We start from the raw sequence: 25,169 nt of genomic DNA, 5'->3' as shown, positions 1-25,169 counted from the left end.
TTTCTGTATTGGGGCTTCTTCTTTCAAAGGAAATACTCCTTGCAGTTGTAACTACTCCTTCACATATCAAAGTGAAGCAATGAAAACAAGAGGATAATACAAATTTCAAACTAATGTGGCTTCCCAAATGTAACAACCATGACAACAAATGACATCCTTATTTGAACACTGATCTAAAACTGACTCCTGCATAAATCCTGGTTTTCAAAACCAAGCATATTGTGTTTCAATATTATTTAATGGAATACATAGAATCACATTGCTTTCTTATGTTCTGTTCAGTACAACACATCAAACTAAACACAGGAAAACCTTTGCTGTTTATAAACAAAAATTACTTTGGCAGATATTATGTCTGGGTTGACACAAAATAGCCATTGTAGTTGACAGTTGTTCTTACCCTAGTTTCACTTGAAGTGCATAGGTGAAAAGTCTTATATATAATTTATGATAACACTCTTATTTTAAGACACTGCATCTGTGTATGTCCTTATGAACTAAAAACTGATTTATAGGCATTACCAAGGCAACTCAAAACACTACAGCTAAAACAAGGTTTAATCCCTAAACACATATTTAATGAGAAAAGGTGACTACAAAAAGAAAGTATTAGCAAAAATATAATATATCAGAATCCATCAATATTACATGTCCAAATCTAGATTGCTGTTCCTGTTTGTATTGCCATTGTTCCATTCTGTGTACTAAGAAAATAATCCAATCTTTTTAAGTTTCAAGATCATGAGCCATCTGAACATCTATTGTTTATAAGACATGTTGACATGCTAATAGTATTTACAAGGAAGTTACACTGGTTCAACCCACTATTCTAGTCCTCATGATGATAAAAAGATACTCTCAAAGAAACATTTAAAAATATTTTAGACTCAAAAGACATTTTAGAATCTAGAAGTAGGGAAGCTGTTGCTAATCGTAAGTGAATTCAGGGCCCAGACAACATTTCATTTATTTCCATGCTTCAACATGCGAACTATTTGAAAGTGACCTTGAAGTAAAAATTAAACACAAAAGAAATAGAATCACACCTTTTTTAAGAGGAATGCATTTCAGCAGGAATTCAGTGTGGGCTTCTGTGGTATCAAGTCAGTTGTTCTATCATTGAAAGGAGAAGCTGGCTCCAAGTACTATTGTATGATATTCCCAAACTGTACCTCTCAAATGACAGGCATGTTACAGGACTTTTGTTTGGGGTCAGTACTCTGTTGCCAGTCTTCCATTCACCCATATTGACACCAAACCCTGCTGCTTACACAGCAACTACACATTTCACCAGCATACTATTCTGTTCCCTGTTTTGCTCATGTGATACAAGCAACTCCTTTTTCATGCACATAGGAGTGCTCTCCTCAGCAACCCTCCACTTCATCTGTTCTTATGCTTTAGGCAAACTAAAGCAGAGAACTGAGATTGATGAGAAAGACAGGAGTGATCTGCCAGTGTGGAAATAGCACAAAAAACGCTGGAACTCCACTGGGTAGAAGACAGATGAGGGAAGGGAATAGAGAGGTGGTAGGGGAAGGCCAAAAGCAAGCACTGATAATCTGAAGCATATTTCAGAGACCAGTGCTCAACTTGATAGCAAAAGGCATCTCAATGGTACACCTGCAGGTGATATGCTTATGTTATCTTTTAGAACACAGTATATAATTATTCAAATTAGGTAATAATAGATGCAAAGGGATAAAAGATTCCAATACAGAGATGCAGGGAATTTTCCCCCCTAACACAGTACTAAGTGCAGTACAGAGTACTAGATACAGAGAGGTGAGGGTTTAATTCCTTCTGCATAAGGATGGAATAAGAAGGAAATACAGTTAAGAATGGCATTAATGAGAGGGAAAAAGGCATCACTGCTCTTTGCCCACGTAAATAATCATGGGTACTTCTTACAACTTCACAGGAGTTGGATGTTATCTACAGCTTTCCAAAGATGCCCTTGAGTGGAATGAGCAGTTTAATCTAATGAGCACTTCATTATGAAGGCAGACCCTATACATATAAATAAAAAGTCTTGTATTTTGTCAGCCTATTGTAAATATCACTAGGTAGTACAAACATCTTCAGCAAATACCGATATTAGAGCTGTGTCTTGAAAATACTGTCAGTGTACTGCAATATAGGGTTAATCATTGCTTGCTACAACTGTAAATAAGTGTGGTCTTCTTGAATTCTTAAAATGTGCATTTACTTTCTTGAGGAAATTATAACAGTTTCTTCATCCACAGAAGAATTTACAAGATCCCAGTCCTTAGACACTGAAACTTCAATTTATTATTATAAATTTATCATCATAATTTTAAAATTTCTATTAATCTTAAAGGCAAACTTTGTTGTTACTGGACTTCAAATGCCTCAAACAACACATTCCTTTGTTTGAATGTAAATTTTAAACATGATTGTCTAGAAAATATGAACTGTGAAACAACAGACTCAGTTCAAGAAAACATACCAAGTACAAACCTTCCCTAGCTCTTCAATGCATGCATTTAATTCATGTTAACATTAATGACAGCTAAACACATGGATCAACAGGGAACACACACTAGTCCTATAAATATTTACCTTACAAGCTAAAAACACATGGTTACTGACATGAGATGGAATTCTTAGCTGACAATGCAAGACTTCCTTAATAAACAAATCTACGTATAAGCTTTAGAAGATCTTTATTAAGAATGCATTTTTTTCTGTTTCTCTTCAAGCCTCCACCCCTTCTTGTGAAAGCAACTGTTTAAAAACTTTTCCTTCAACATTATGGAAAAAGAAAGCAAGGTTTAAAACTCAACACAAAAGGTTTACAGTTCATACCTCACTAAGCTTATCTTACCTCTACAGTAGTTGTTATCATTAATTTAACCTGAATCTGCTATCACCAGCCAATTACAATTACACCAGAGCCATTTTTTTTTTTTATATATTTGACTTGGATTGCAAATTTAACCCTATTTAGAATCATCAGTCCTGAACTGGAACTAGCAACAAAATGAACCAAGAATCTTCATGCTTTGCAACAAGGGCTGTAGAAAAGGAAAAATCCAGCCATTCCACAATTTAAGTTACTGTGCCTTTGGTTTCTATTTACATGTTATTTGCATATTGTAAAAAACAAATTTACTTCTAGTGATTAAAGAACTGTCAGAATTATAGCAATGCATCTTGGTATTCTGGATATTTGACAAACTATATAATGCCAACCTCCATTGTTTAAAAAGATTGAGTCAGGCCCCAAAATGTCACGAAGCTGATTTTAAAATAATCATAATCTTCCCCTGCTTGTCCCATCTAAACAGGGTTGCTGTTGTGGATTCTGGCTCTCCACCAGCTTCGAACTCCACTGTAGAAGAGCAATTCTACCAATCCAATGCCAGTCGCAAGCCAAGATAAATGAGGAGGTTAGCATCAGTAAGGGTACCTGGCTGTAAAAACCTCTGCCAAATCATTATCTTGATGCAGATCTGAGGCAGTTTAAAAATAATTATTTTTTTAAAAATAAATTTGCTTTTCTTTTTTATTGTCTTCTGGTTTCTGAATCTCTGGGGTGCACAGGTACATATCTGTAGGGTTATCACTGGAAGTCTTAAACTTACTTAAAAATCAATAAATGATGGACTTCTCATGTAATCACTTGTCTCTAAGAGCTGATGCTTTAAGAAATAAACACCAAGTACTGCAATATGAAATTGCAAATGCAAGAAACATTGTAACTATTATAAATAAAATCTTTTTGACAAATAAAGCACAAACACTAACCCAAATTACACTTTCCCATGCAAGGCAATTCTTGGAAGGCCTTGGTCCAAACCTCCACTCAAGACAGGATCATCTCTGTCTAATCCATTCCAAACAAATGCTTTCCTAAATTGCACTGAAAACTTCAAAGGACAGAGACTCCATGATTTCTTGAGGTAATATGTTGTAATGTTTAACCCCCCTCATAGAACATTCTTCCCAATACCTATTTAATCTCCTTTGTTGTAATTTAAGGCTGTTACTTCACGTCCTGCCCATGTGGAAGCAAAGAACAATTTATCTCCATCCTCTTTAAAACAACCTTTGTATTTGAAGACTGTTATCAAGTCCCTCTAGAGTCTTCTTTTTGCTAGACTAAATAAACCCAGTTCTTCCAACCTTTCCTCATATGGCATGTTTTCCAGACCTCTACGCATTTTTGTTGCTCTTTTTTGCTCTCCATAAACAACTCCCACTGAAACTGAAGAACATGGCCAAATTGCCTCTCTTGTTCAGCTGTGCCTTTTAATGTAGGCCTCCAAAAACAACAATTCTTTTTTTGTAGCAATTCCAGGACACGGTACTTAGGAATGTTGACTTATTACAGTTTTACTAATGCTTTCAGTTGCTACCTTTACTTATTCTTAATTAAATGTTTTCCTATGGATTAAAATATTTTTCAGCTAAGAGCAAATGGTGCCTACTAATTCAAATTATTTAACCATGCTGTAAAATCACTATTAAACTACTAACCTCCTTGGGGCTGAGGTGAATCATGACCACCAATGATGACCTGTATTCCCACATCTTCTAACTTGATCTTCCACTTTTCAACTATACTAATAGAATTGTCCTGAAAAAGATACAGTGGCATCAATTTTAATTTATGTGGCAAACTGAATTAAAAAAAACCCCTAATATCTTATCAAAAATAGGTCAGACAGTATTGTATAAGTAAAATAAAATATATGTACCTTGCTAGCATCATTGAATACTGAGAGTTCCATGGTGCCTTGAAAATCTTGTTCCAAAACTGACTTTAAGCATCCATCCAACCAGCTTTCACTATTGTGAACAGGCAGAATAACAGACTACAATGAACAAATAAAGATATTATTACCTATGTAAGCATCTACTCTCTTTATTTACACTTTAGCAGAAGAATACTCATTTCAAAAGGGAGAAAGCTTCAGCATGCATAGTAGCCACATGAAACAAGACAAAGCTGCTGTTCTTTATGGATAAATGAATCACATTCTTCTCTATCGAGGGTTTAAAAAAATCTTTGGCTCTACAAAGTCATTGTGTGTTAATTTCTTTGAATGCCTTTCCTTGATGATTCCTTGAACAAAAAGCAAACAAAATGTCTCACCTCCAGTCACTTAAAATGTTGCTATTTTTTTTCAGACTCTCAGCCTACCTTAGCCCCACTCCTATATCATCATCTTCTCTCAGTTCAGAAAACTCCTCCATTAAGCTATTTCTCTGGTCCATTACTGCATTAGCTCAAGTGGCAGAGGAACGTGTGACATCCACAGATTGCAACCCTGCTGATAACCTATGTGGGCATCAATGTCACATGATAAAATTTCTAGCATTTTCCATTTTTTTTTTTTTAATAATTTAGGAAATTACATGCAAAACATGTGCAAAGAACATGATTAGGGCTGCAAAGCCAAACACTCAACTTAGAAAATGCCAAAAAATGTTGCATGTTCCAAGTGAATTTATCTTGTGTTTGTGTTCACGCTACAAATAGAAAGCTCCTGCTCCGAGGAAGAATCAGTATTACATAGCGAAGAAATGTTGTCTGTAGGATGCAAGCATCACATGCTGCAGAAGTTTGAAGGTGTACAGTGAATGACAAGAATGCAGGCAAAGAAAGGATGGCCCCACAGTTGAGGTACTATATTTACTCAGTTCTAAGATGAGGTTCCACCCTCCCTCATTTAACATGGGCAGGGAAAGCCCCTAGCCTTAGAACTGAGTAGGAAGGTGATAAAGTATGTGGGGGTGGGGAGAGGGGTTGGAGGCTGCTGTGGCTCAGGCTTCAGCCCCTACCCAGGGTTGGAGTTATAGCCACATCTGGTGCCTGCCCCCCACCATCTCCACCCTGCTGCCTCTTCTCTCCCACAACTTAGCCTCTACTCCCATGCCTGCCCCTCTCCCTCCCCTGCTTATGCTTCCTCTGTACCAGCAAGCTCTGTGCACATTGCAGCCTGGGGCACTAAGCTTGGCCCCAGCCTGACTCTGTAGCAATGGCACGCAGCCCACATGACTGCTACAGGGCTGGGTAGGGCCATGCTCCATGCTCCAGGTTAGAATGGGAATGGAGCCTGCTGGCACAGAGCAGAGGCTGGCGAAGGAAGAGGGGAATAGAGGCTGGAGGGAATGGGGACCCTGAGATTGTGGGAGGAAGGGGGGGCAGCCACAAGCAGGGAGCAAGTTGCTTGACCTCCCCACACCACCTGCCTTTCCACTGCCTGCCCCTGCAGTGGTGGGAGGGATGAATTAAAGACAACTGTCCAATAATTACATCCTGTACATGGAAAACTATAACAAATTTATAAATTTTCCATGTTTAGAATCTAATTATTGGGGGGAGGGAGCTCTTAAAATTAGGATCATCTTTGACTAAAGTAAATATGATAATTGACTGATGCTTTGGAGGTGGTGTTCCATCCCTGATTTGATCAGAGTACTTTGGTGATATTAGGCAAGTTGCTTAAAGCTAACTTTTGCAGGTAACTAATGTTGAGCTCTTCATTTTCTGGTGCCTCGATTAACATTCTGTAATTTGACTTGCAGGAGTGCTGACCTCCCACAGTTGTGACTGAAGGCAATAGGAGCAACTTTTAACTTGTAAAATGCTGTGTAATGCTAAGTCATCTGAAAAATCAAGTTCTAGGTATCTCAGAATTGTTGCTTTCTTTTTACTGTCAACCATCCTTCTGTTGCCATCTATAAAAAGATGATACTATCCCTTCATATTACAGAGAAGTTGTAACTAAATTAAAGTTTGAGCTGAACAGAATGCTTTAAAAAAGTAAAAGCGATCACTGCCATGGAGAAGTCCATAAAGATATTAATACTTCTGTATCAGATCAGGGTTTAAATAATGTACCACAATGAAAGCACAAACCATATACTGAATAATAATTAGGGGTGCACTGATAGAGATTTTGGTGGTCAATACCGATAGCCAATTTTTAAGGAGGCATATTGACCCATACCAATCCGATTTCTAATACAGTGGTATCCAGCTGGTAAGTCTGTTGTGATGGAAAGTGAGAGGGGGAGGGAAGGGGGGGCAGATCAACACCTCCCAGGGTAAGAGAGGGAGTGGGGCTGGGGCAGACACTGCCCAGCCAGGGCAAGGTGGGGTGTGGGATGGAGCCACGGCTTCTCCAGAAGGGTGTGGGGGGACGGAGCCATGGCTTGTCCAGGAAGGTGTGAGGGGGACACCGCTGTGCACACCCGGGGAGGGGGGAATGTGCCCACAGATCTTCACAGGGCAGGGCGGGGCAGGCTGCAGCTGCAGGCTGAGGTCAAGGGCTGAACAGGCTCCTCCCAGGGGGAAGGGGTGGGCGGGGCTGGGCCGCACTGTGCTTGGGGCTATAGAGGAGGTGCAGTGACCCCAAATTTCACTGTAGGTCCCCCCCAGTAGCCCTCCTCCCAACACCACCCACCCCAAGTGCAGTGCAGTGGAGTGGAGTGCAGCCCAGTCCCTCCTTCCCCCCCATTGGGAAGAAGCCAACATAGCTCCTGGCCCCAGCTACAGCTCACCCTGCCCTGCGCAGATCCAGGGGCACATGCCCCCCCCTCTTCCTTCTAAGGGTGTGCACAGTGACAGGAGCCACACCCCTCTCCTCTGGATGAGCTGCAGCTCTGTCCTGTGTCTGCCCTGCCCTGAGTGTGCAGTGCCTGCCCCGAGTGTGCAGTGCCTGCCCCGAGTGTGCAGTGCCTGCCCCAGCCCCAGCCCCACTCCCTCACCACAGGGGCATTGATATGCTCCCCCATGCCCCTTCCACCACAACAGATTTCCCAGCTGCAGGCAACTCTTCAACATGCTGGATTATGCCCCTCACTGCCTGCGTGTTGCTGCTGCAAATTATTGGCCACATCAGGCTGATTTCCAATATAGTCAACTTGCTTTATATCAGTGCCAATCCAATATCGCACCTCTCATAATAAGAAAACAATACTGATAAACTTCTCATTATAAGTTTATCCTTCTATGCCAGGGGTGGGCAATTATTTCAGCTGGAGGGTGGTCTAATGAGTTCTGGTGAGCTGTCAAGAGCCACAATGATAGCCCTCCCCCTTGATAGATGCCCCACCCACTAGTCACCATCTTGGGACCAGAAGTCCTGCCCCTAACCCCTGACCTTTGCCACCTGAAGTCCCTGCCCTTGCCCCTGGAAGTACTCCTTTGGGGGGCGGGTGCCATCTTAGAACTGAAAAAACCTAATCTTATACTAAAAGTCAAACATCTAATATAACGTATTTTAATTTTATTTCAAAAAATATTTTTGTCCTGATTTATGTGTGCGTAGTATATATATAGGTGATTGCATAATAGCCCAAAAATAAATTCTTACTTTTGTATATTGTGTGAGAGGAGTGTGTGGGGTGTAGTTGGCAGAGCTGGGTGTGTATGGTGAGATGTGTGGGTGGGTTATGAGGGGGCATGGGTGTGGGTGTGAGGGGTGTAGATATGTGTATGCGTGATGGGCTGTGGAGGAACTGTGGGCAAAGTGTGGGTGTGAGGGAGGGTGGGGGGGATGTGGGGACCCCCCACATGCCCTTCCACATGGCACACAGCTGTTCAGGACCTCATGGTGGCTCATAGCCTGCACAGGCGCAGCCGCTCGGCAGCATGTGGCTCCAGCCAATTCTGGGAGCTACATGTGGCAGCAAGGAGCAGAGCCAGCCTGGCCTGCCTCTACCACACGGGGCTCCCTGTGGCTCATGTGCAGCTCTCTGGACTCGCATGCCACTGAGGGGAAGCCCCACACAGTGCAGCCAGCGGCTTGGCCCCACTCCTTGTCATCACATGCAGCTCCTGGGACTCCACTGGAAAGTAGAAAGCAGGGCTCCCTGCCACTTCCAACAGAGCCCTGAGAGCTGCACATGGTGACAGGGAGCAGGGAAGGCAGTCAGCTGCATTGCACGGGGCTTCCCCACTGGTGATGCGCGAGTCTTGGGAGCTGCACATGAGCCAAGGGAAGTCCTGTGTGATGGAACCGGGCTGAACTGGGCTCCACACTCCCACTGCCCTGCTGGGTGCGGGCCACAGGCTCCATGCTCCCGCCAGCCCCAACCCCATGCTCCCTCCCAATTGCAGCTTCCTTCCACATGCTGCCACTTCCCTACCTGCTGCCTGGAGTGAGTACTGCAACAGAGACATGAGAAGGAGTCACCTGAGGCCAGGGAAGCCAAGCAGGTCCCCCAGCAGCTGCAGCAGTGGCAGCTGAAGCCCTGCCTGGAAGTTGTGCGTTCTGGCTGCCTTGGGGCCCTCTCATGCATGAGGGTGGGAGTGAAGTGTGTGGGCTGAGCAGGGTACAATTAATTGGTGATGCGGGCCAGATGAAATCACCTGGTGGGCTGGATCTGGCCTGCAGGCTGTATTTTGCCAGCCCCCATTCTATGCAAATACTAAAGCAGGGAACCTGTGGAAAAAAATAGTATGTGATCATATAATTAAAGCCTGTAATAAAATGCAAATGCATGGATGGGTTAAATTAAATTTTCATATATAACCTTAATTCTACCAATTCTTACCTTTGGAATAATTAACTTTGTAACCTTAATATGTTTATTTAATATAGTTTTTGTGTATGACATATTGCTATAACAAAATTCAAAATAATGTTTAACACTTTACCAGTGAATTCCTTCAAAAGATCAAAACAAATCAAAATAGATGACAGAGCATTACCACATAAAATAATCAATCCTTTCAGGGCTGCTCTATTTTTGAATGGCTTGTGGCCACAGGACTCCCAATCACACACCACACGGGCCACACACAACCCAGGCAAATGCTGTGGGGGTCACAAATGCCATGTAGATGACTCCACTTCACTGCATGGGCACTGATCCTGGGTAAAGTTCCTGGGTTCCCTGAACCCCCTGGCCATGAGCTCTCCCAACCCCATGGGCCAGGCATCTCTGCCCTTCCGCAAGGGCAGGAAAAAACACCAGAAGCTTGAGGGAGAGGAAGCCCAGAGGTTCTGGCAACAGAACAAAGAGGGGAGTGGTGCCTGGATCTCCCGATCCAGGGGCTGCACATCAACACTTTGGGAGCCACTTGAAACTAGCTGGAATCATCTCATCATTCCCAGAAGACAAATATTATCACCTCTTTATGGATGGGAAAATGGAATAACCTTCCTATAGGAAGTTTCTTGATTTTTGTGATTTAACCATAAGGCCGTTCTTAGCATTTTATGAAGCAAGCTGATACTTATGAAAGCTTATGTATTTCTGATTTAGTCTATAAGTATTCTTCTTCAAAATATGTAATGATTTCATGTTGCCACTATATTAGAATTAAGAAAGTAAAGTCACCTGAAAATCTTAAAATAGAATTATCATTTGTCAGTGGTCTCATGATATGCATTGTAAATGCACATATGCTTATATACATATGCCCTCACTATGAAAAAATGCATTCATTTTAGGCTTAAAGCTTACTGTCTGATAAAATGATTAGCCAATAAAAACTGAGTGTCATTTCATAGCAACATAGAAAATTATATTCATTTCTGACTTTTTATTTTATACCTAGTTCTAACTTCCAAGGGAATCAAGGAACCAGGAGGAACTCACCTCCTGCATTTCAGCAGGGTGTTTCATGAGACTCCCCCTCTATGCAACGCTGGTCAGGCCACAGCTGGAGTACTGCGTCCACTTCTGTGCACCCCATTTCAGGAGGGATGTGGACAACACTGAAAGGGTCCAGAGGAGGGCCACCCGCATGATCCGGGGACTACAGGGCAGACCCTGCATTGAAAGACTGCAGTATGTAAACCTGTTCAGCCTTCACGAGAAGGCTATCTTGGGGATAGCACTGCCAGGCCTCGAGTCTGTGCAGAAGTAGTTAGGGCTCTTCTGAAAGGGCTGGATGTTTTTAAATCTGTGGCCCTGATGCCCTCCACTCACAGGTGTTGAGGGAGCTGGTGGGGGTCATTCCTGTGCCCCTGGCCCAGTTGTATGAGAGATCGTGGTCCACGGACCCGGTGCCCAGAGACTGGAAACTAGCTAATGTGGTTCCCATTTACAAGAAAGGGAGAAAGGAAGACCCAGGAAACTATAGGCCCATAAGCCTCACATCGGTCTTGGGGAAAATCCTTTAAAAAATTATCAAGGATCACATCTGTGAGGGGCCAGCAGGGGAGATCATGCCCAGGGGAAATCAACATGGGTTCATCAAAGGCAGGTCCTGCCAGACCAACCTGATGGCCCTTTATGACCAGGTAACTAAATCCCTGGATGATGGTGTCACTGTGGACGTAGTCTTTCTGGACTTTAAGAAGGCCTTTGACACTGTCTCTCACCCCATTCTCATTAATAAATTGAGCAACTGTGGCATTGATGCCTACACAGTTGGATGGGTCAAAAATTGGCTGATGGGGCACACCCAGAGAGTGGTGGTAGATGGGTCATACTAGACCTGGTAGGATATGAATAGTGGGGTCCCCCAGGGCTTGGTCCAGGGGCCTACACTGTTCAACATCTTCATCAGCGACTTGGATGATGGGGTGGAAAACACGTCGTGAAAGTCTGCCAATGTCACCAAGATGTGGGGAGAGGTAGGCACACTCGAAGGGAGAGAGAGGCTGCAATTAGATTTAGACAGACTACAGAAGTGGGCGGATGGTAAGAGGATGGGCTTCAATAAGATAAATGAAGGGTGCTGCACCTGAGAGGGAATTCACAGCATACATACAAGTGGGGAGCTCCCCCCTTGTGAGCAGAGGTGGAAAGGGATCTTGGAGTCATTACTGACTCCAAGATGAACATGAGCCGCCAATGCCAGACCACAACCAGCAAAGCCAACCGCACCCTGTCGTGCATCCAAAGATGCATCTCAAGCCGATCCAGAGAGGTGATACTCCCCCTCTACGTGACATTGGTCTGTACTCAACTGGAGTACTGTGTCCAGTTCTGGGCACTGCACTTTAAGAAGGATGTGGCCTGCCTTGAGAGGGTTCAAAGGAGGGCCACCTGCTTGGATGGAGGGCAACAGGGCAGGCCCTATGAGGAGAGGCTGAAGGACCTGAACCTGTTCAGCCTTAGCAAGCAGAGGCTGAGGGGGGATTTGGTGGCTGCCTACAAACTTGTTAGGGAAATCAGCAGCAAATAGGAAGGGTCTTATTCCACCCAGCAGCACCTGGGGTGACGAGGAACAATAGCCAGAAGCTGGTGGAGAATACGTTCAGGTTAGAGATTAGGAGGCACTATTTCACTGTTAAGGTGGCTAGGATCTGGAACCAACTTCCTAGGGAAGTGGTCCTTGCTCCTATCTTGGGTAAATTCACAAAGAGATTACATGAATACCTGTCATGTGATCCCAGCACTGCTCCAGCCAGTGGCAGGGGGTTAGACTACATGATCTATTCAGGTCCCTTCTGACCCCTAACTACTATTTCAAAGAGGAGGGAAGGCTGCTGTTGCAAAATAAATCCTTACCTGCTATCTTAAAATTTTAGAAAAGTCTGGTTCTTTGCTTTGAAAGAATTAGAAATTTCACACTGGAGAAAAATAACTACATGAAGTACAAATGCAAAAAGTTTTGTTATTAAAGAGCTTTCTTTCACATTAGTACTTTGAGACTTCAAAGCACATAAACAGAAACCTGAGATTTTTTTTAAGAGCCACTGTAAATATTACTTGACACAGTTTGACTATGTCAATAAATTTAATTCATTCAGGATTTTAGTATTCCATAATCCCTAGATGGACATTAAAATAAAACCTTGTATGTAACACCACATTAACCCAATGGTATTATATTTATTAAAAAAGAAAACTACTCTCCAAGGATTCCTGATAGCCAGAGAGGCAGTATTAACAACAAGCTGCAATATATGCATGCAAATCAGTTCTTTTTAAACCTTTTTCAAGCCTCAGCTTTGACTAATTTGTTTGACTAATTAAATAACTGGTGAAATTAACTTCCAGTGAAATAAAGGAGAGAGTGAAATAAAGGTGTGTGTACACACAAAAATATACTACACTAGCTGCAGCTTTTTCTCTGTTTTTTCTATGAGGGCATGCTTAAAATTTTATTAAGTGTAAGTAGAGTCCAGTGTATCACATTGTTCCATCACTTTTACATCCTATATGAACTGATTAAAATAACAGAAGCAGCAATTTCATGGGTACCCCAGATTATAATATTTGCAAACATTTGGCACAATCAAGGTGCTCTGAGCAGTAAATCAGACTACTTTAATGTACTATTAAAAACATTACCGTAATCAAGTTCCATCTCCTAAAACTGCAGTAAAACTATGATAGGTGTCTGCTAAATGAAGGTACAAGGATCGAATTATTGAGGATACCGCAACAAAAAGCTCAAAAAGTAGAATATGTATACAAATAACTGTGTTCATGATTATGGATCAGGTCTTGGTGACTTGGGGTTCTGAGCCAATGCTTCAGGTCTGTGGTTGCCAGGATTCACTCAAATCTAGAAAAGTTAAAAATACCATAGGACTCTACTCCCCACCCAACACACACAAAGTTCATTTTTTTCTGGTTGTAACTTGGTTTACAACTTACATTTTACATAGACCATGATGATCCTCAACTTTTGTTAACAGCAATACTGAACAAGCAAGGCCCTTCAAGCAACATCCATACTTCACTTTCCCTATGAATCTGAAGAAACATATTCTGTGGAAAGCAAGTTTTTTATGGCCATGACAAAGTTTCAGGAGCAACATGTTACTTGTGAGCCACAAATGCACAATGTTTACCAAAGCAGGTGTTATAATGTCCTTGCTTCAGCTAAAGTGCAAAAACCACCAGGACCTGGCCCTAGACCTCAAAGCCCAAGATCCAAACCATTCTTTGCACTCCAGCTGAGTAGCTGGAAGCCAGAAAACCAAGTACTGCCTGAAGTCTTGGATCCCATTCTCCACTCAGGCCAATAAGCTCATCAAATCTGCAGATGGCCCAGACAGCACCTACAGCATTGACCTCACATCAGTGGAGCAAGAAATATGCTGTGCAAGAACTGAGGCTAAAGAACTTCATCCCTAACACCAGCTTCCGCCCCTCAGGATGGCAGTTGCCCTGCAGGGCCTGGACTGCTCTTAACCGTCTCAGAAGGGGCATCGGATGGTTTACGGAAAGCATGCAGTCTTGAGGCCTGTCCAACAATGCTGGCTGCAGGTGTGGTGCTCAAGCTCAGAGGGCCAACGGCATGATCTACGAATGCCTTTACAGCTCTTCTTTGGGTGCCCAAGGTCTTATTAATGTTGACCATTGTACCCGTTGCTGGCTTTCTGGCCCTCATGCTTCTGACATACAAGTGTAGCAACACTCACGGCATCATCACAGCCACCAGAGAAGACACTAAATTTCATTTAGAGATTCTAACATGCCTCTAAATAGGCAAATATGTCCTATACATTTTCAAAGTAATACAGGGTAAGATCGTTAGATTAGCATGGACAGGGCTTTTGCAAATACGTTATGTATTGTTATCCTACAAGCTCTGTTCAGGAGTGTTGGTGTTGTCATGAACTATAATTCACTGTAAAGTAACCATGGCATGGTAGAATCCAAGAGCACTGCAAGGGTCTGTAAGTATGCATAATTTCACACCAACATCCAGTGGATAGGACACATGCCTAGAAGTCAAGACATGGATGTCACTCACTGCTTTACCAGTTACTCAGTGCAGGCCTGCTCCAAAGCCTTCAGAAATTAGTAGTTATTAACTTAACTGACTTTGGAATAGGACTGCTGTGGTTTTGACTAGGACAATTCACTGTTCTGTACCTCAGTTTTGCAGCCATAAAACAAGGACAAAGATACTTCTTCCCTTTTTAAAAAAAAATAATTTTGAACTATGGATAAAAACATTAGAGAGGTGCTAAATAATCACCATATAATGCCATCCTCACTGTTCTGCAAATGTATCACAAAACCAAGAAAGTATTTTTCCTGGATTATGGTTAGGGGGGCGGTGGGGAGGGAACCCCATCTACAAATCTGAAGTAAAAAATTGAAAAACTGCTAGAAAATGAAACTGCTTCAAATATAATTCATTTTTCATAAAAGTCTCTTTCCTCTGCCCCTACTATGTCATCGCTTCTCTTTAAAATCTGCAATTTAAACACAAAGGGAAAAATTTTCAAAAGTGCCTAAAACATAAGACCCACTGACTTACAGCCAGATCAGGCTCCTAAATCATGGACCTTATGCTCCTAAGGCACTTCAGCATTCTTTATTTTTATCCATGTCAGAAATTAATGTCTATTTTTGATAATGCAAATGAGGTTTCTTTAATAAACCAGTCACTGTTCAAAACTAGTTAAACCCTTCACCTTTGGCAGGAACTTGTGAATTTTGGCAACTGCCTTCGCCAGGATGGCCATTCATTTCAAAAGGAAGCTAACAGGTACGGCCCAAAACCAGATTTGACTTGTTGAAATCTGTGAGATGATGCCTGCACAGGTCTGAAGGGCTACATTTTTATTGATTTGGTTATCAAATGTGTTTTGATTCAAGAAGTCTCAATATTATTACTGTTACACCCTCAATATTATTGCTAAACTAAAGCAGCTGTGTCAATATCAAAACAAATGGAAGGAAAGATGTTACAAAGTGTCAGGAATAACTGTTAATAATTGTAATAACTGTAAATAATTGTTATTGAAGCTTTTGGCTCCCTTCGGAGTGGGTGCGGCAGGCTTGTCTCGCCACATGGGAGGAATGCTTTTCCTCAGACTGTGAGGGAACAGGGAGCAAAGAAAGGACCAAAAACTCCCACACGCCTGTCCCAAGTAGTTAAACCCTGACGGCCGGGAGAAGCAAGCGCTGCTGCAAGGGTTTGACCCCATGGTTACAGTTTGTCCAACTCTTTCTTGGTCTCCAGCGGCCCTTGCGGTTGGGCGCCCTCCGAAAACAGAAGAACCAAGCGTGTAAATGCGACAATGAACGTACCACCTGGTTCCTACAGTCTTCCCGGATGGCAGCACCCAAGGGTGATCTGCGCTGCCGCGGGGGGGCGCCCAGCTCGGGACATGTCGGAGCCGCGGGGCACGGGCACGTGGCAGGGGCACCGGGACCCTCGCGCAGGGGTCCCCCAGCTGAGCGCGCCTGAGGAGCCGCGGCGGCGTCTGCCATATCCGTCCTCTTCGTGCCTGGGGGACACCGGGCAGGGTCGGTGACCTGAGCACGCCCGGCTCCTGCCCTCGGGGAGCCTAGCACGGAGGGAACCAACCCCGCTCCCGCGGCTGCACCTCCCGGCTCAGCGCCCCCTGAGGCGCCCACAGCTCGTCTGCCCCTCCCCCCGCGCGCGGCGAGAGCAGTAGAGGAGATGGCTAGAGGCCGGAAGTGCTGCTGAGCGGGGGCGACGCTCTGGGCTGGGGATGGCCATAGAGGCGGGGGTCGCTCAGGCCCTGTGCGGCCTCTTTTTTTAGTCTAAGATATTCGTCACCACTTGCTCAACGTCTCTCTCTGCCTGCCATCACCGGCAAGTAACCAGCAGGCCTTTCACAGGGTGGAGCGCGGAGGCGGAAGGGGATGCTCTGGGTTTCCCCCCCGCTTCTCTCCCCCTTGTAGCCTCCAGGATTGAAGCACCAGGACCTCGTGTCTCGGGGGTGCAGCCCTAGCGCCCGCGCTGAGTCGCTGCCTGTCCCCGCTTCCCCCCAACAACGTGTCCGGTCCCTGTTTTGGAGCTGGCTAAACTGTCACTTTTCACCACAGTGGGTGACGGCGAGCTTGAACCACGGGCCCGGTGGGGAGGAGCTCCCATGTGCTCCCTGCTGGCTTCATGTTGTGGCCGCTAGTTCTTGTATTGAGAGAGAGAGAGTAAAAAATAAATCCCGGTTTACTTTCTCTTCATCGTTTAGTGTTTTGTAAACCCTTATGATGTCTTTCCTCAAGCGTCTTTTTTGTAAACTGATACCTTTCTTCCTTTTCTTCTTTCCTCCTTTTGTCCTTCTACAATTGCTTTTGGATATTTGGGACATGTTTTTAAAGATATTGCAAAACCAGAAGATGTGGGTGGGAGCCAAGTGAGATTTTCAAAAGTACTGAAGAGGCATTTGGTGCAGCTAAATACCTTTAATATCTGGCCTGTTTTTCTTCCACTTCAGAGACTGTCATTACTATTTTTTTTCCATCAGTGGAGAGGAGGTATCAAATTAATTGTATCAAATTAATTTAGAAACAAAAAACAAATGTTTGATCCTAGTTGCTGTTTCAAGTTCTTACTATGCCCAGCTTTAGCACAGTTGACAGTAAAGGGACGGTTTTATTTAAGTTTCTTAGGAAACAGTGAGGAAAGTAACATCGTACTGAATTGATTAGTTTCTTAGACATGGCTTCTTGGAATCCTAACTGTGTTTTACTAAGAACAGCTATGTCTTTTGTGGATAGGCATCATGTCCTCTTATTTTTGTAACTCATTTTAAATGTGTTAGCAAATGTGTTAGCTGTTAAAGACAAATCTTTAGTTGGATTATAAAGAGATTTGTGTTATGAAGCTTCTTCTTTGAAAAGCATTTTGCTCTAAATTTATACTAAAACCTTACAGTGTGACAGCAATACCAGCATGTTATAATGTGAACAATCTCATGCCTCTAGCCCAGAAGTTGGCAACCTACAGTTCATGGTCCAGATCTGTCTCACAGAGCCATTTAATTAGACCCATGGACAGCGGGCTTTGGCATTTAACAGCAAGGGGCTTTGGCAAGGGTTGCTTTCCCCTGCCACCCTGGGTGCAGGTGCTGCACACCTTTGATCCAAAATGAAGCACTCTGGTTTGCAGCCTTGAAAGACTGTGAAGTGTTGCTCTAGCCTATCACCTGATTTACAAAGGCAGACATCTGCAGAGCCACATTATTTTTTGTGGGACATTGTACAAGTATAAGGATCTTTCTATGTTGAGTCCCACTGAAGTCACTCAGGTTCTGCATGAAGCTAGTGTTTTGCCTGCATGGGTCAGATTACAGTCTGGGGCCTCAATGGAGACTTCTGAAAAGATTTTTCTTACAAATAAGAACAGTGTTTATATTGTAGAGTACATTAATATTCTAGTTTATTCCAGTGTCTGTTGGAAAAATTCACAGAATTTCAGTCAAGCATTGTGTAACTGGCCATACAGATTTCAGGGATTTAGAATAAATTAATATAAACCCCCTTGGATAATATGTTTACTGTTGTGTTTCCAAACGTCAGGATCCCTATTTTAAAAATATGGTGTGATGAATGACCAGATGAATAATGAAAGGAGAAAGGGAGCATTCCACACATAATTAAAACAATTTTCTTAATTTTCAGGTTTTTTTAAATAGATTTTCAAGGTCATTTTGAAAAAGGCATCAAGAAGTGATAGTTGACTACCCATGATTACATTAGCAAAATAATACTTTACTACTTTTGACTTTTGTAAGCCATGCAGAAAGATAATGACTAAGAGTGTGGACTGAGTTATCATCTTTTGTGCATCAGCAGAATTGTTTTTTAATTTGCAATTAGTTACACCTGTATTCCTCTATTAAGCATAGAGAGTTGCATGAATCTGGCTGGTGCCCTAATTTGGTCTGCAAAACTTATTGCTAGTGATGATGCTGAATGTGGAAAGAGCCCATCTGATTCTTAGGGCTCATGTAGAAAGGGAAGTTGTTCAGAATTGCTTATTCTGCAGTAGTTGTTTTTGTCATGACATTTCCCTGTGTAGACAAGCCCTCAGATCCCAGGCCTGCAGGTAGGAAAAAAAAATCATTTGAACCGAATCACTTGGAGACAATGTTGTTTTTGGTATAGAAAAACTATTTAAAATAGTTATTTTTCTATTTTTAAGAAGTTAGGTTGTCATACACAATTACACAACACATTAATGTTGCATTTTTTTAATGAGTCAATCCTGAGAAGATTTTGGTGGCTTCTTAAGAGCTGGTAAACATTACAAATATGCTGCTAGCAAGCCTGTTGGCTTTGTACTCCCATGTATGTGTGTTTCAGTACCTATCCACCACACATACTCTACTTGATACACAACCACCATCCCACTCAGAGCTTTCTTTCATTTCTCTAATCTGAGCCTGTTTTGCTCCATTGTCATCTCGTATGGTTCTTTTTTGTCCTGCTCTTTCCTTATCTAGTTTAAGTTGTTGACACATATTTGCTTGCTGTACCTTTTCTTTTTATCCTACTCTAAAGATATTCTGCTAAGAGTGACCTCCAAGCCTTACAGAAAGATAAAGGGAGTTACCTCTTCCTCATAGCCCTTCCATCAAAGGCAAGCAAAGAACTGGGTTTTTAAAAGGTTTCAGTAAATACTTTAAGAGAGTTAAATGGTGGTAAAACAGGTTTTCTTTGCATAATGCGCTCATTAATTCAGGACAGTCTTGCATAAAATCAAGTTATCAGAATTTTTAAGTAATTCACTGATCTCTTCCACGTGGAAAGTATGTACCTTCACAATATTTTAGTACTCTTTTTCTCTTAAAAAGAAAAAAATACACTTAAAAAATCTTTTATTTTGAATTAGGGAATAGGGTTCATTGATGGGCAGCTGTTTATGGGATAGCCATCTGTGGTACTGCGGTCTGGTTTTATTATTAAGTCATCAGTCCTAAACCCATGAAAGTTAAGATAGCATTTCCTCTACTTACTAAAAATGCTTTATGGCTACGTTATTTGAAAAGATGTTTACAAAAGATAGGAAGTGTCAGTTAGTGGAGACAGTTAAAAATTTGCTTTTAAAATATTTTCTTCTCTCCACAAGCATTTTGTGTCACAAGCGGTAACCCTTGAGAATCAAAATTGCTACTTGAGTAAAAATAAATCTTTAGAAAATTCAATTTGTGTTCTTTGTTTTTCAGAGTCATATATCCTTTTGATCTTCTTAATGACCTGAGTGCAAAGCACTTGAAGTTAGTTATTCTGGTGAGCTGAAGAGAGTAGGTGGAATTGAATACCTCCCATAGAGTCTCTGCTAAACTTGTACTGTACTGTATACACTCAGAATTTTGCTGAACATTGGTACCTTTGGGAGGTTAAACATTTTTTTTATATAAGTACAGGAAACATCTGACATTTTAAGATGGGAAAGTGCTTAAAGAAATAAATCATATTCTTACAAAGGAATGTACACATAACAGGAACTGGAACATCTATAATATACAGTGATTCACATGTCAATGTATTGGATGCAGATCTTTATTATGACATATGGACAGGAAGGAAAATGAATAATATTTTGAACTGCAGGTTAGTTAAAGGCTTCTAAAGAAGAGACTTCAAAAACTGTTTGACTCTAGAAATAAAGATGGATCCACCTTCTCTTGATCCATCTTCATTGGGGAGGAACACAATTCATTGTTTAATTTCATAGATTTCATAGACAGTAGGGCTGGAAGGGACCTTGTAAGAGCATTGGGTCTAGCCCCCTGCCCAAGGGGCAGGATGTCAGCTGGGGTCAAAGGATCCCAGCAAGATAAGCATCCAAACATTTCTTAAAAGTGTCCAGAGTAGGTGCTTGCACCACTTCTGGGGGGAGTCTGATCCAGGCCTTGGGGGCTTGTACAGTAAAGGAGTTTTCCCTTATGTCCAGCCTAAAACGGTATTGCAGGAGTTTGTGATTGTCGGACCTTGTCTTCCCTTGGGGTGCTTTGGTGAACAGGCATTCCCCCAGATCCTGATGCACACCCCTTATGTACCGATAGGCTGCCACCAGGTCAGCCCTGAGCCTGTGCTTTTCCAGGCTGAAGAGTCCCATAGCTCACAGCCTCTTTTCATAAGGCCTGTTCCCTTGCCCTCTGATCATGCACATGGTTCTCCGCTGGACTCTTTCAAGCTTCTCCACAGCCTTCCTGAATTGTGGAGCCCAGAATTGGATGCAGTACTCCAGCTGCAGCTGCACTAAGGCCAAGTATAGTGGGAGGATGACAGCCTGGGTCTTGCTCGAGATGCATCGATAAATGCAAGTCAGAATTGTGTTTGCTTTGCCAGCTGCAGTATCGCATTGGTGACTTATGTTCATCTTCTGGTCAATCATGGCCCCCAAGTCTCTTTTGGTCATGATGCTAGCGAATGTAGCATTGCCAAGCCTGTAAGTGTGATGCGGGTTTCTTTCCCCAAGGTGGAGCACCTTGCATTTCTCCATATTGAATGCCATCAGGTTTTCATCTGCCCACCTTGCAAGCTTATTGAGCTCGGCTTGGATCACCAGCCTATCCTCAAGTGTGGACACTCTTCCCCAAAGTTTGGTGTCATCAGCAAACTTGGCCAGTCCGCTTCTGACACCAGCGTCCAGATTGTTTATGAAGACATTAAAGAGTACAGGTCCAAGAATGGAACTTTAGGGGACGCCACTAGTCACTGAGTGCGATGTTGATTCGGTTCCACCAACTACCACTCTCTGGGTCCAGGCGTCGAACTGTAAAGTAGTTGAGGCCACAGTTGCCCAATTTTTCCATGAGGACATCATGGGACACCAGATCAAAGGCTTTTTTAAAGTGTACATATATGATATCAAACTCTTTCCTTTTGTCCAGGTGATGCATCACCGGGTCATAGAAGGAAATGAGATTGGCCAGCCAAGACCTATCTGCAACAAACCCATGCTGGCTATCCCTCAGAGTGTTGCCTTCTGTTAACCTGTCAAGAATGATTTCTTTGATAATTTTTTTCCAAAATCTTCCCAGGGACTGAGGTAAAATTGATTGGCCTGTAGTTTCCCATGTCATCTTTCCTCCCTTTCTTGAAGATGGGTATCACATTGGCCCTCTTCTAATCGCCTGAGTGCCAGGAGTTCTTGAATATACTTGCTGTGCTATGATGTCTGCCACTTCTTTTAGCACTCTTGGGTGCAATCTATCCAGACCAGTTGACTTGTGGGGGTCCAGCTTCTCAAGATGTCCCCTCATAAGATCCATGCCAATGGTGGGCATATATTCACCCTTGCCCTGGTCATCCTGCATCATGTTAGGCAGGGTGGCCCTTTGGGCTGGTGAAAAACTAGAGCAAAGTAATCATTAAGCAGATTGGCCTTTTCCTGGGTGTCAGTAGTCAGCTGTCCCAGCTGGTTTAGCAGGGTTCCAGTGTTGCCCTTGTTTTTCTTTTGACTCCCCACATATCTGAACAAGGACTTTTTATTGTCCTTGGTTCGTGTAGCCAGTTGGAATTCAGTTGCAGCCTCGGCTTTCACAGTTTGCTCCCTGCAGGTGTGCAGAATACTCCTCCTTAGTGGTGTTTCCTGTCTTCCATCCTTTATAAGCCTCTATTTTTAGATGTAGGAAGTCCATGAGCTTCCTGGTGAGCCAAGGGGGTTGTTGAGCCCTTTTACCACCTTTCCTATGTGTTGGGATGGACTTCTCTTGTGCTTCTAGGATTGCTTCCTTAAGGAGTAGCCACTCATTGTGAATTCCCCTCTCTGTGAGATCACGGCCTCTCAGGGCCTCAAGAACAAGCTTCCTGAGCTTATAAAAGTCAGCTTTCGTAAAGACAAGGACTACTGCATTGCTGGCTGACTTGCCAGCTTTGCGATGGATAGTGAAAGTGATTGCCTTGTGGTCACTGATAATTATTTCACTCCATAATAAATGGCATGCATTACTTTATTATTCTTAAAGCATGATTCTACCCTGAAAAGTAGCTCTTAAAGGTGAAATCATTTATTAGGGTGTTTATTGTGTCCAGCTCTGTGTAAGTTTGTCTCATGTTTAGGTAAAGATTTTTTTTCCTAACTGCCAATGCCTTAAATTCATCATCAGATCTAAGTGGGGGATTTCCTAATGATCAGTACTCATCCTGTAAACTCATCATGGGATCTGAAATTAAAACCACATTCTTTCAGGTTTGTGTATCATCAGGAATAAACATTTTGCAATGGCACCTAAAGTTAACAGTTCTTTAGATAAGTGGTCTCCAAAGTGGGGTGCGTAAGACGATCCATTGGGGTGTGGGAAGAAAATATTAGAACTTCTATTTAGATGTATATTTATATAAATATACATATATTGGTGGTGCGTGCTCAAAAATTGTTTACTGATAGGGGTGCGCGAATATAAATATATTGGGGTGGGTGCTCAAAAATTTTTTACTGATGGGGTGTGCGATCAAAAAAGTTTGGAGACCACTGCTTTAGATAATGCATCAACCAGAATAGAATGCAGCTTACCCAGTTGCAACTCTATTAGCTTGAAAGTGTAAAGAGGAATAAAAGCCTACCACTTGTCACAAAAATAAGCAGAGGTGAGTAAAACAAAGAAAAGAAACTGTTCTGGTTTAGTAAAAATGCTTTTTCATTTTTATATACTTTTATTTCTAACAATAACTGACATTAGGAAAGGGCTTTGATCATTCTGACAGATTTGCTGATATCTAATCTGTGGGTCTTCTGCTTGTTCCTGCTGAAAAACACACACACACTGGGTAAATTATATTTGCTTTTGCTTTTTAATATCAAATCTCTAGTTGTATGCAAGGAAAGTTGTCTGAAGGTTGGTCTGCATTGTCAGTTTACAGCAGTTCTGCTCTTTTCTGAATACGTATTTTACTTTCTGATATGAAGAAGCAAAGATAAAATGTCTTTATTGCAAGATTTTTATGACACTGTTTATGGCCACTTAAAGAACAAGTAAAATTTGATTAGAAAACCTATTTCAGTGCAAGTCCAGGGAGATTACATTGTTATGCCAATATAATCTAAGAGGTAATAGTAAATTATACCACAATAATATCATTCTGAAGCGATTAGGATATAAAGTAATCATGGACAAACTTCTTCCTCTAATCCCGCTGAAGCCATTTTAGCTTTCTCATAATCAGCCCAGCTAATCTACTTCCACTGAGAGGTTTTCTTCCCAAATACAGTTTTTCTTCTTTTCCTACTTCAAGAGAGTACATTTGGCCAGCTATGAGTCCTGAAATTTCATTTTGACTTTCAGTGGAATTAACTAAAAATTGCATTGCTTAGACTGCAAGGTTTTGGTTTCCTGGGTTTTGTTCAACCTTCAGCACATTCAGTCAGCTTGAAGATCTAGCCCAAGGTGCCCAATCATGGTTATTTATTCTGTCTTTTTTTAACATTCACTTGGATAATAGAAACTGAAGTAGGCCTTAATCCTACAGATATTTGTACAGTGCAGTACCTGTTTGGATGTGTGTAGTCCCACCTTGTTAAATAAGACTCCCTTTGTGTAAAGTTATATTTGGAGGTGTTGTCAGCATTGGGTCCTACCTGCATTTATACGCGTCCATATAGTGAATAACTCCATATATCAGTTGTGGTTACCATGCACATTTGCTTGAACTAGGACATTTCAGATATTGAAGAGCACTGTTATATGCACTCTTGCACCTCCCCAGCACAAATGTATGACTTATTTTATTGCTTCATACTTTTTAGAAAATTGGATTCCATCTGGTTTGACCTAATCTAGGAATGGAGTGTGAGATTCAACTGAAAACTCCATTCAGTAAACCTGTTGATGTCTATGGCTTTACTAAGAAAACCTGAATTCAGGTGAATTCTGCAAACTACACTAAGTGTCTTTGCCTAGTTGTGCAACTTGGAAAAAAACAAAGCACTATTGGCCTCTTCAGAGCATGAGCATTTGATGGCTTTATGGTGTGTCCAGGTAGGTTCAGAGGAAAAACCATATCACTGTGGAGCCAAAAAAATGCAAGTTGTTATACATATTATATAATTCCATGTATTTTAGACATTAGGTACATGTATATATTTTCATTTATTTAGGGCCATATCTTTCTAGATATGATGGAAGAAGAATACCAACAGAGGAAGCAGTCCTTCTGCTGCTTCAATATTGTGACTTGCAGCCTGTCTGAAAGCATAACAAAGACTCAATTGTACAACTGTCCAGCTGAGCCAACAAGCAATGAATAAGTGAGAGATGGTCAACAGTGCAAATCCTGGATATCACAGAGGGCAATTCAAGGGGTGTATTATGCTGTGAAATGAATAAGGAAGGTGAGAAATTAAATGGAAGTAGAGGAAGAACATTTGTAGTGAAATATCAAAGTTTTTAACTGTTCAAAGAAATTATTTCCTTTTGTTTAAAGATTTGTTTATTGTGGGATAGAAAAAGACATTTGCAAGAGATCAATGCATTGGTGAAACAGTAGAGATAAGCCTGCTGTGGCAGATCTTCCAACATGCAGCGCTACAGAAAAACAGTCCCTTCTCTGTATCCTGAGAG

The 25,169-nt window shown here is 42.2% G+C and overlaps 1 protein-coding gene across 5 annotated transcripts in view; it reads right to left on the bottom strand.

Moving 5' to 3' along the window:
• QTGAL (queuosine-tRNA galactosyltransferase) overlaps positions 1–17,538 on the bottom strand; it is a 316,692-nt gene extending 299,154 nt beyond the window's left edge. For 3 of the 5 annotated variants that reach the window (XM_090061104.1, XM_090061105.1, XM_090061108.1), the window contains exons 1-3: positions 15,937–17,535; positions 4,725–4,841; positions 4,504–4,603 (exon numbers count right to left, since the gene is read on the bottom strand). In XM_090061104.1, coding sequence (XP_089917230.1) covers positions 4,504–4,603; positions 4,725–4,841; positions 15,937–16,119 — 400 coding nt within the window. In that variant the 5' untranslated portion in view covers positions 16,120–17,535. Of the gene's footprint in view, positions 1–4,503; positions 4,604–4,724; positions 4,842–15,936 lie in introns of all 5 variants that reach the window. The other 2 variants (XM_090061106.1, XM_090061107.1) reach the window with 2 other exon arrangements.
• Between the last annotated feature and the right edge of the window lie 7,631 nt (positions 17,539–25,169).

This window comes from Crocodylus siamensis, chromosome 8 (assembly GCF_052110815.1).
Source record: "Crocodylus siamensis isolate JL-2025a chromosome 8, ASM5211081v1, whole genome shotgun sequence".
Taxonomy (NCBI): Eukaryota; Metazoa; Chordata; order Crocodylia; family Crocodylidae; genus Crocodylus; species Crocodylus siamensis.
The sequence above is the reverse complement of the archived record's forward strand: the minus strand, read 5'-3'. Positions and strand labels throughout refer to the sequence as shown.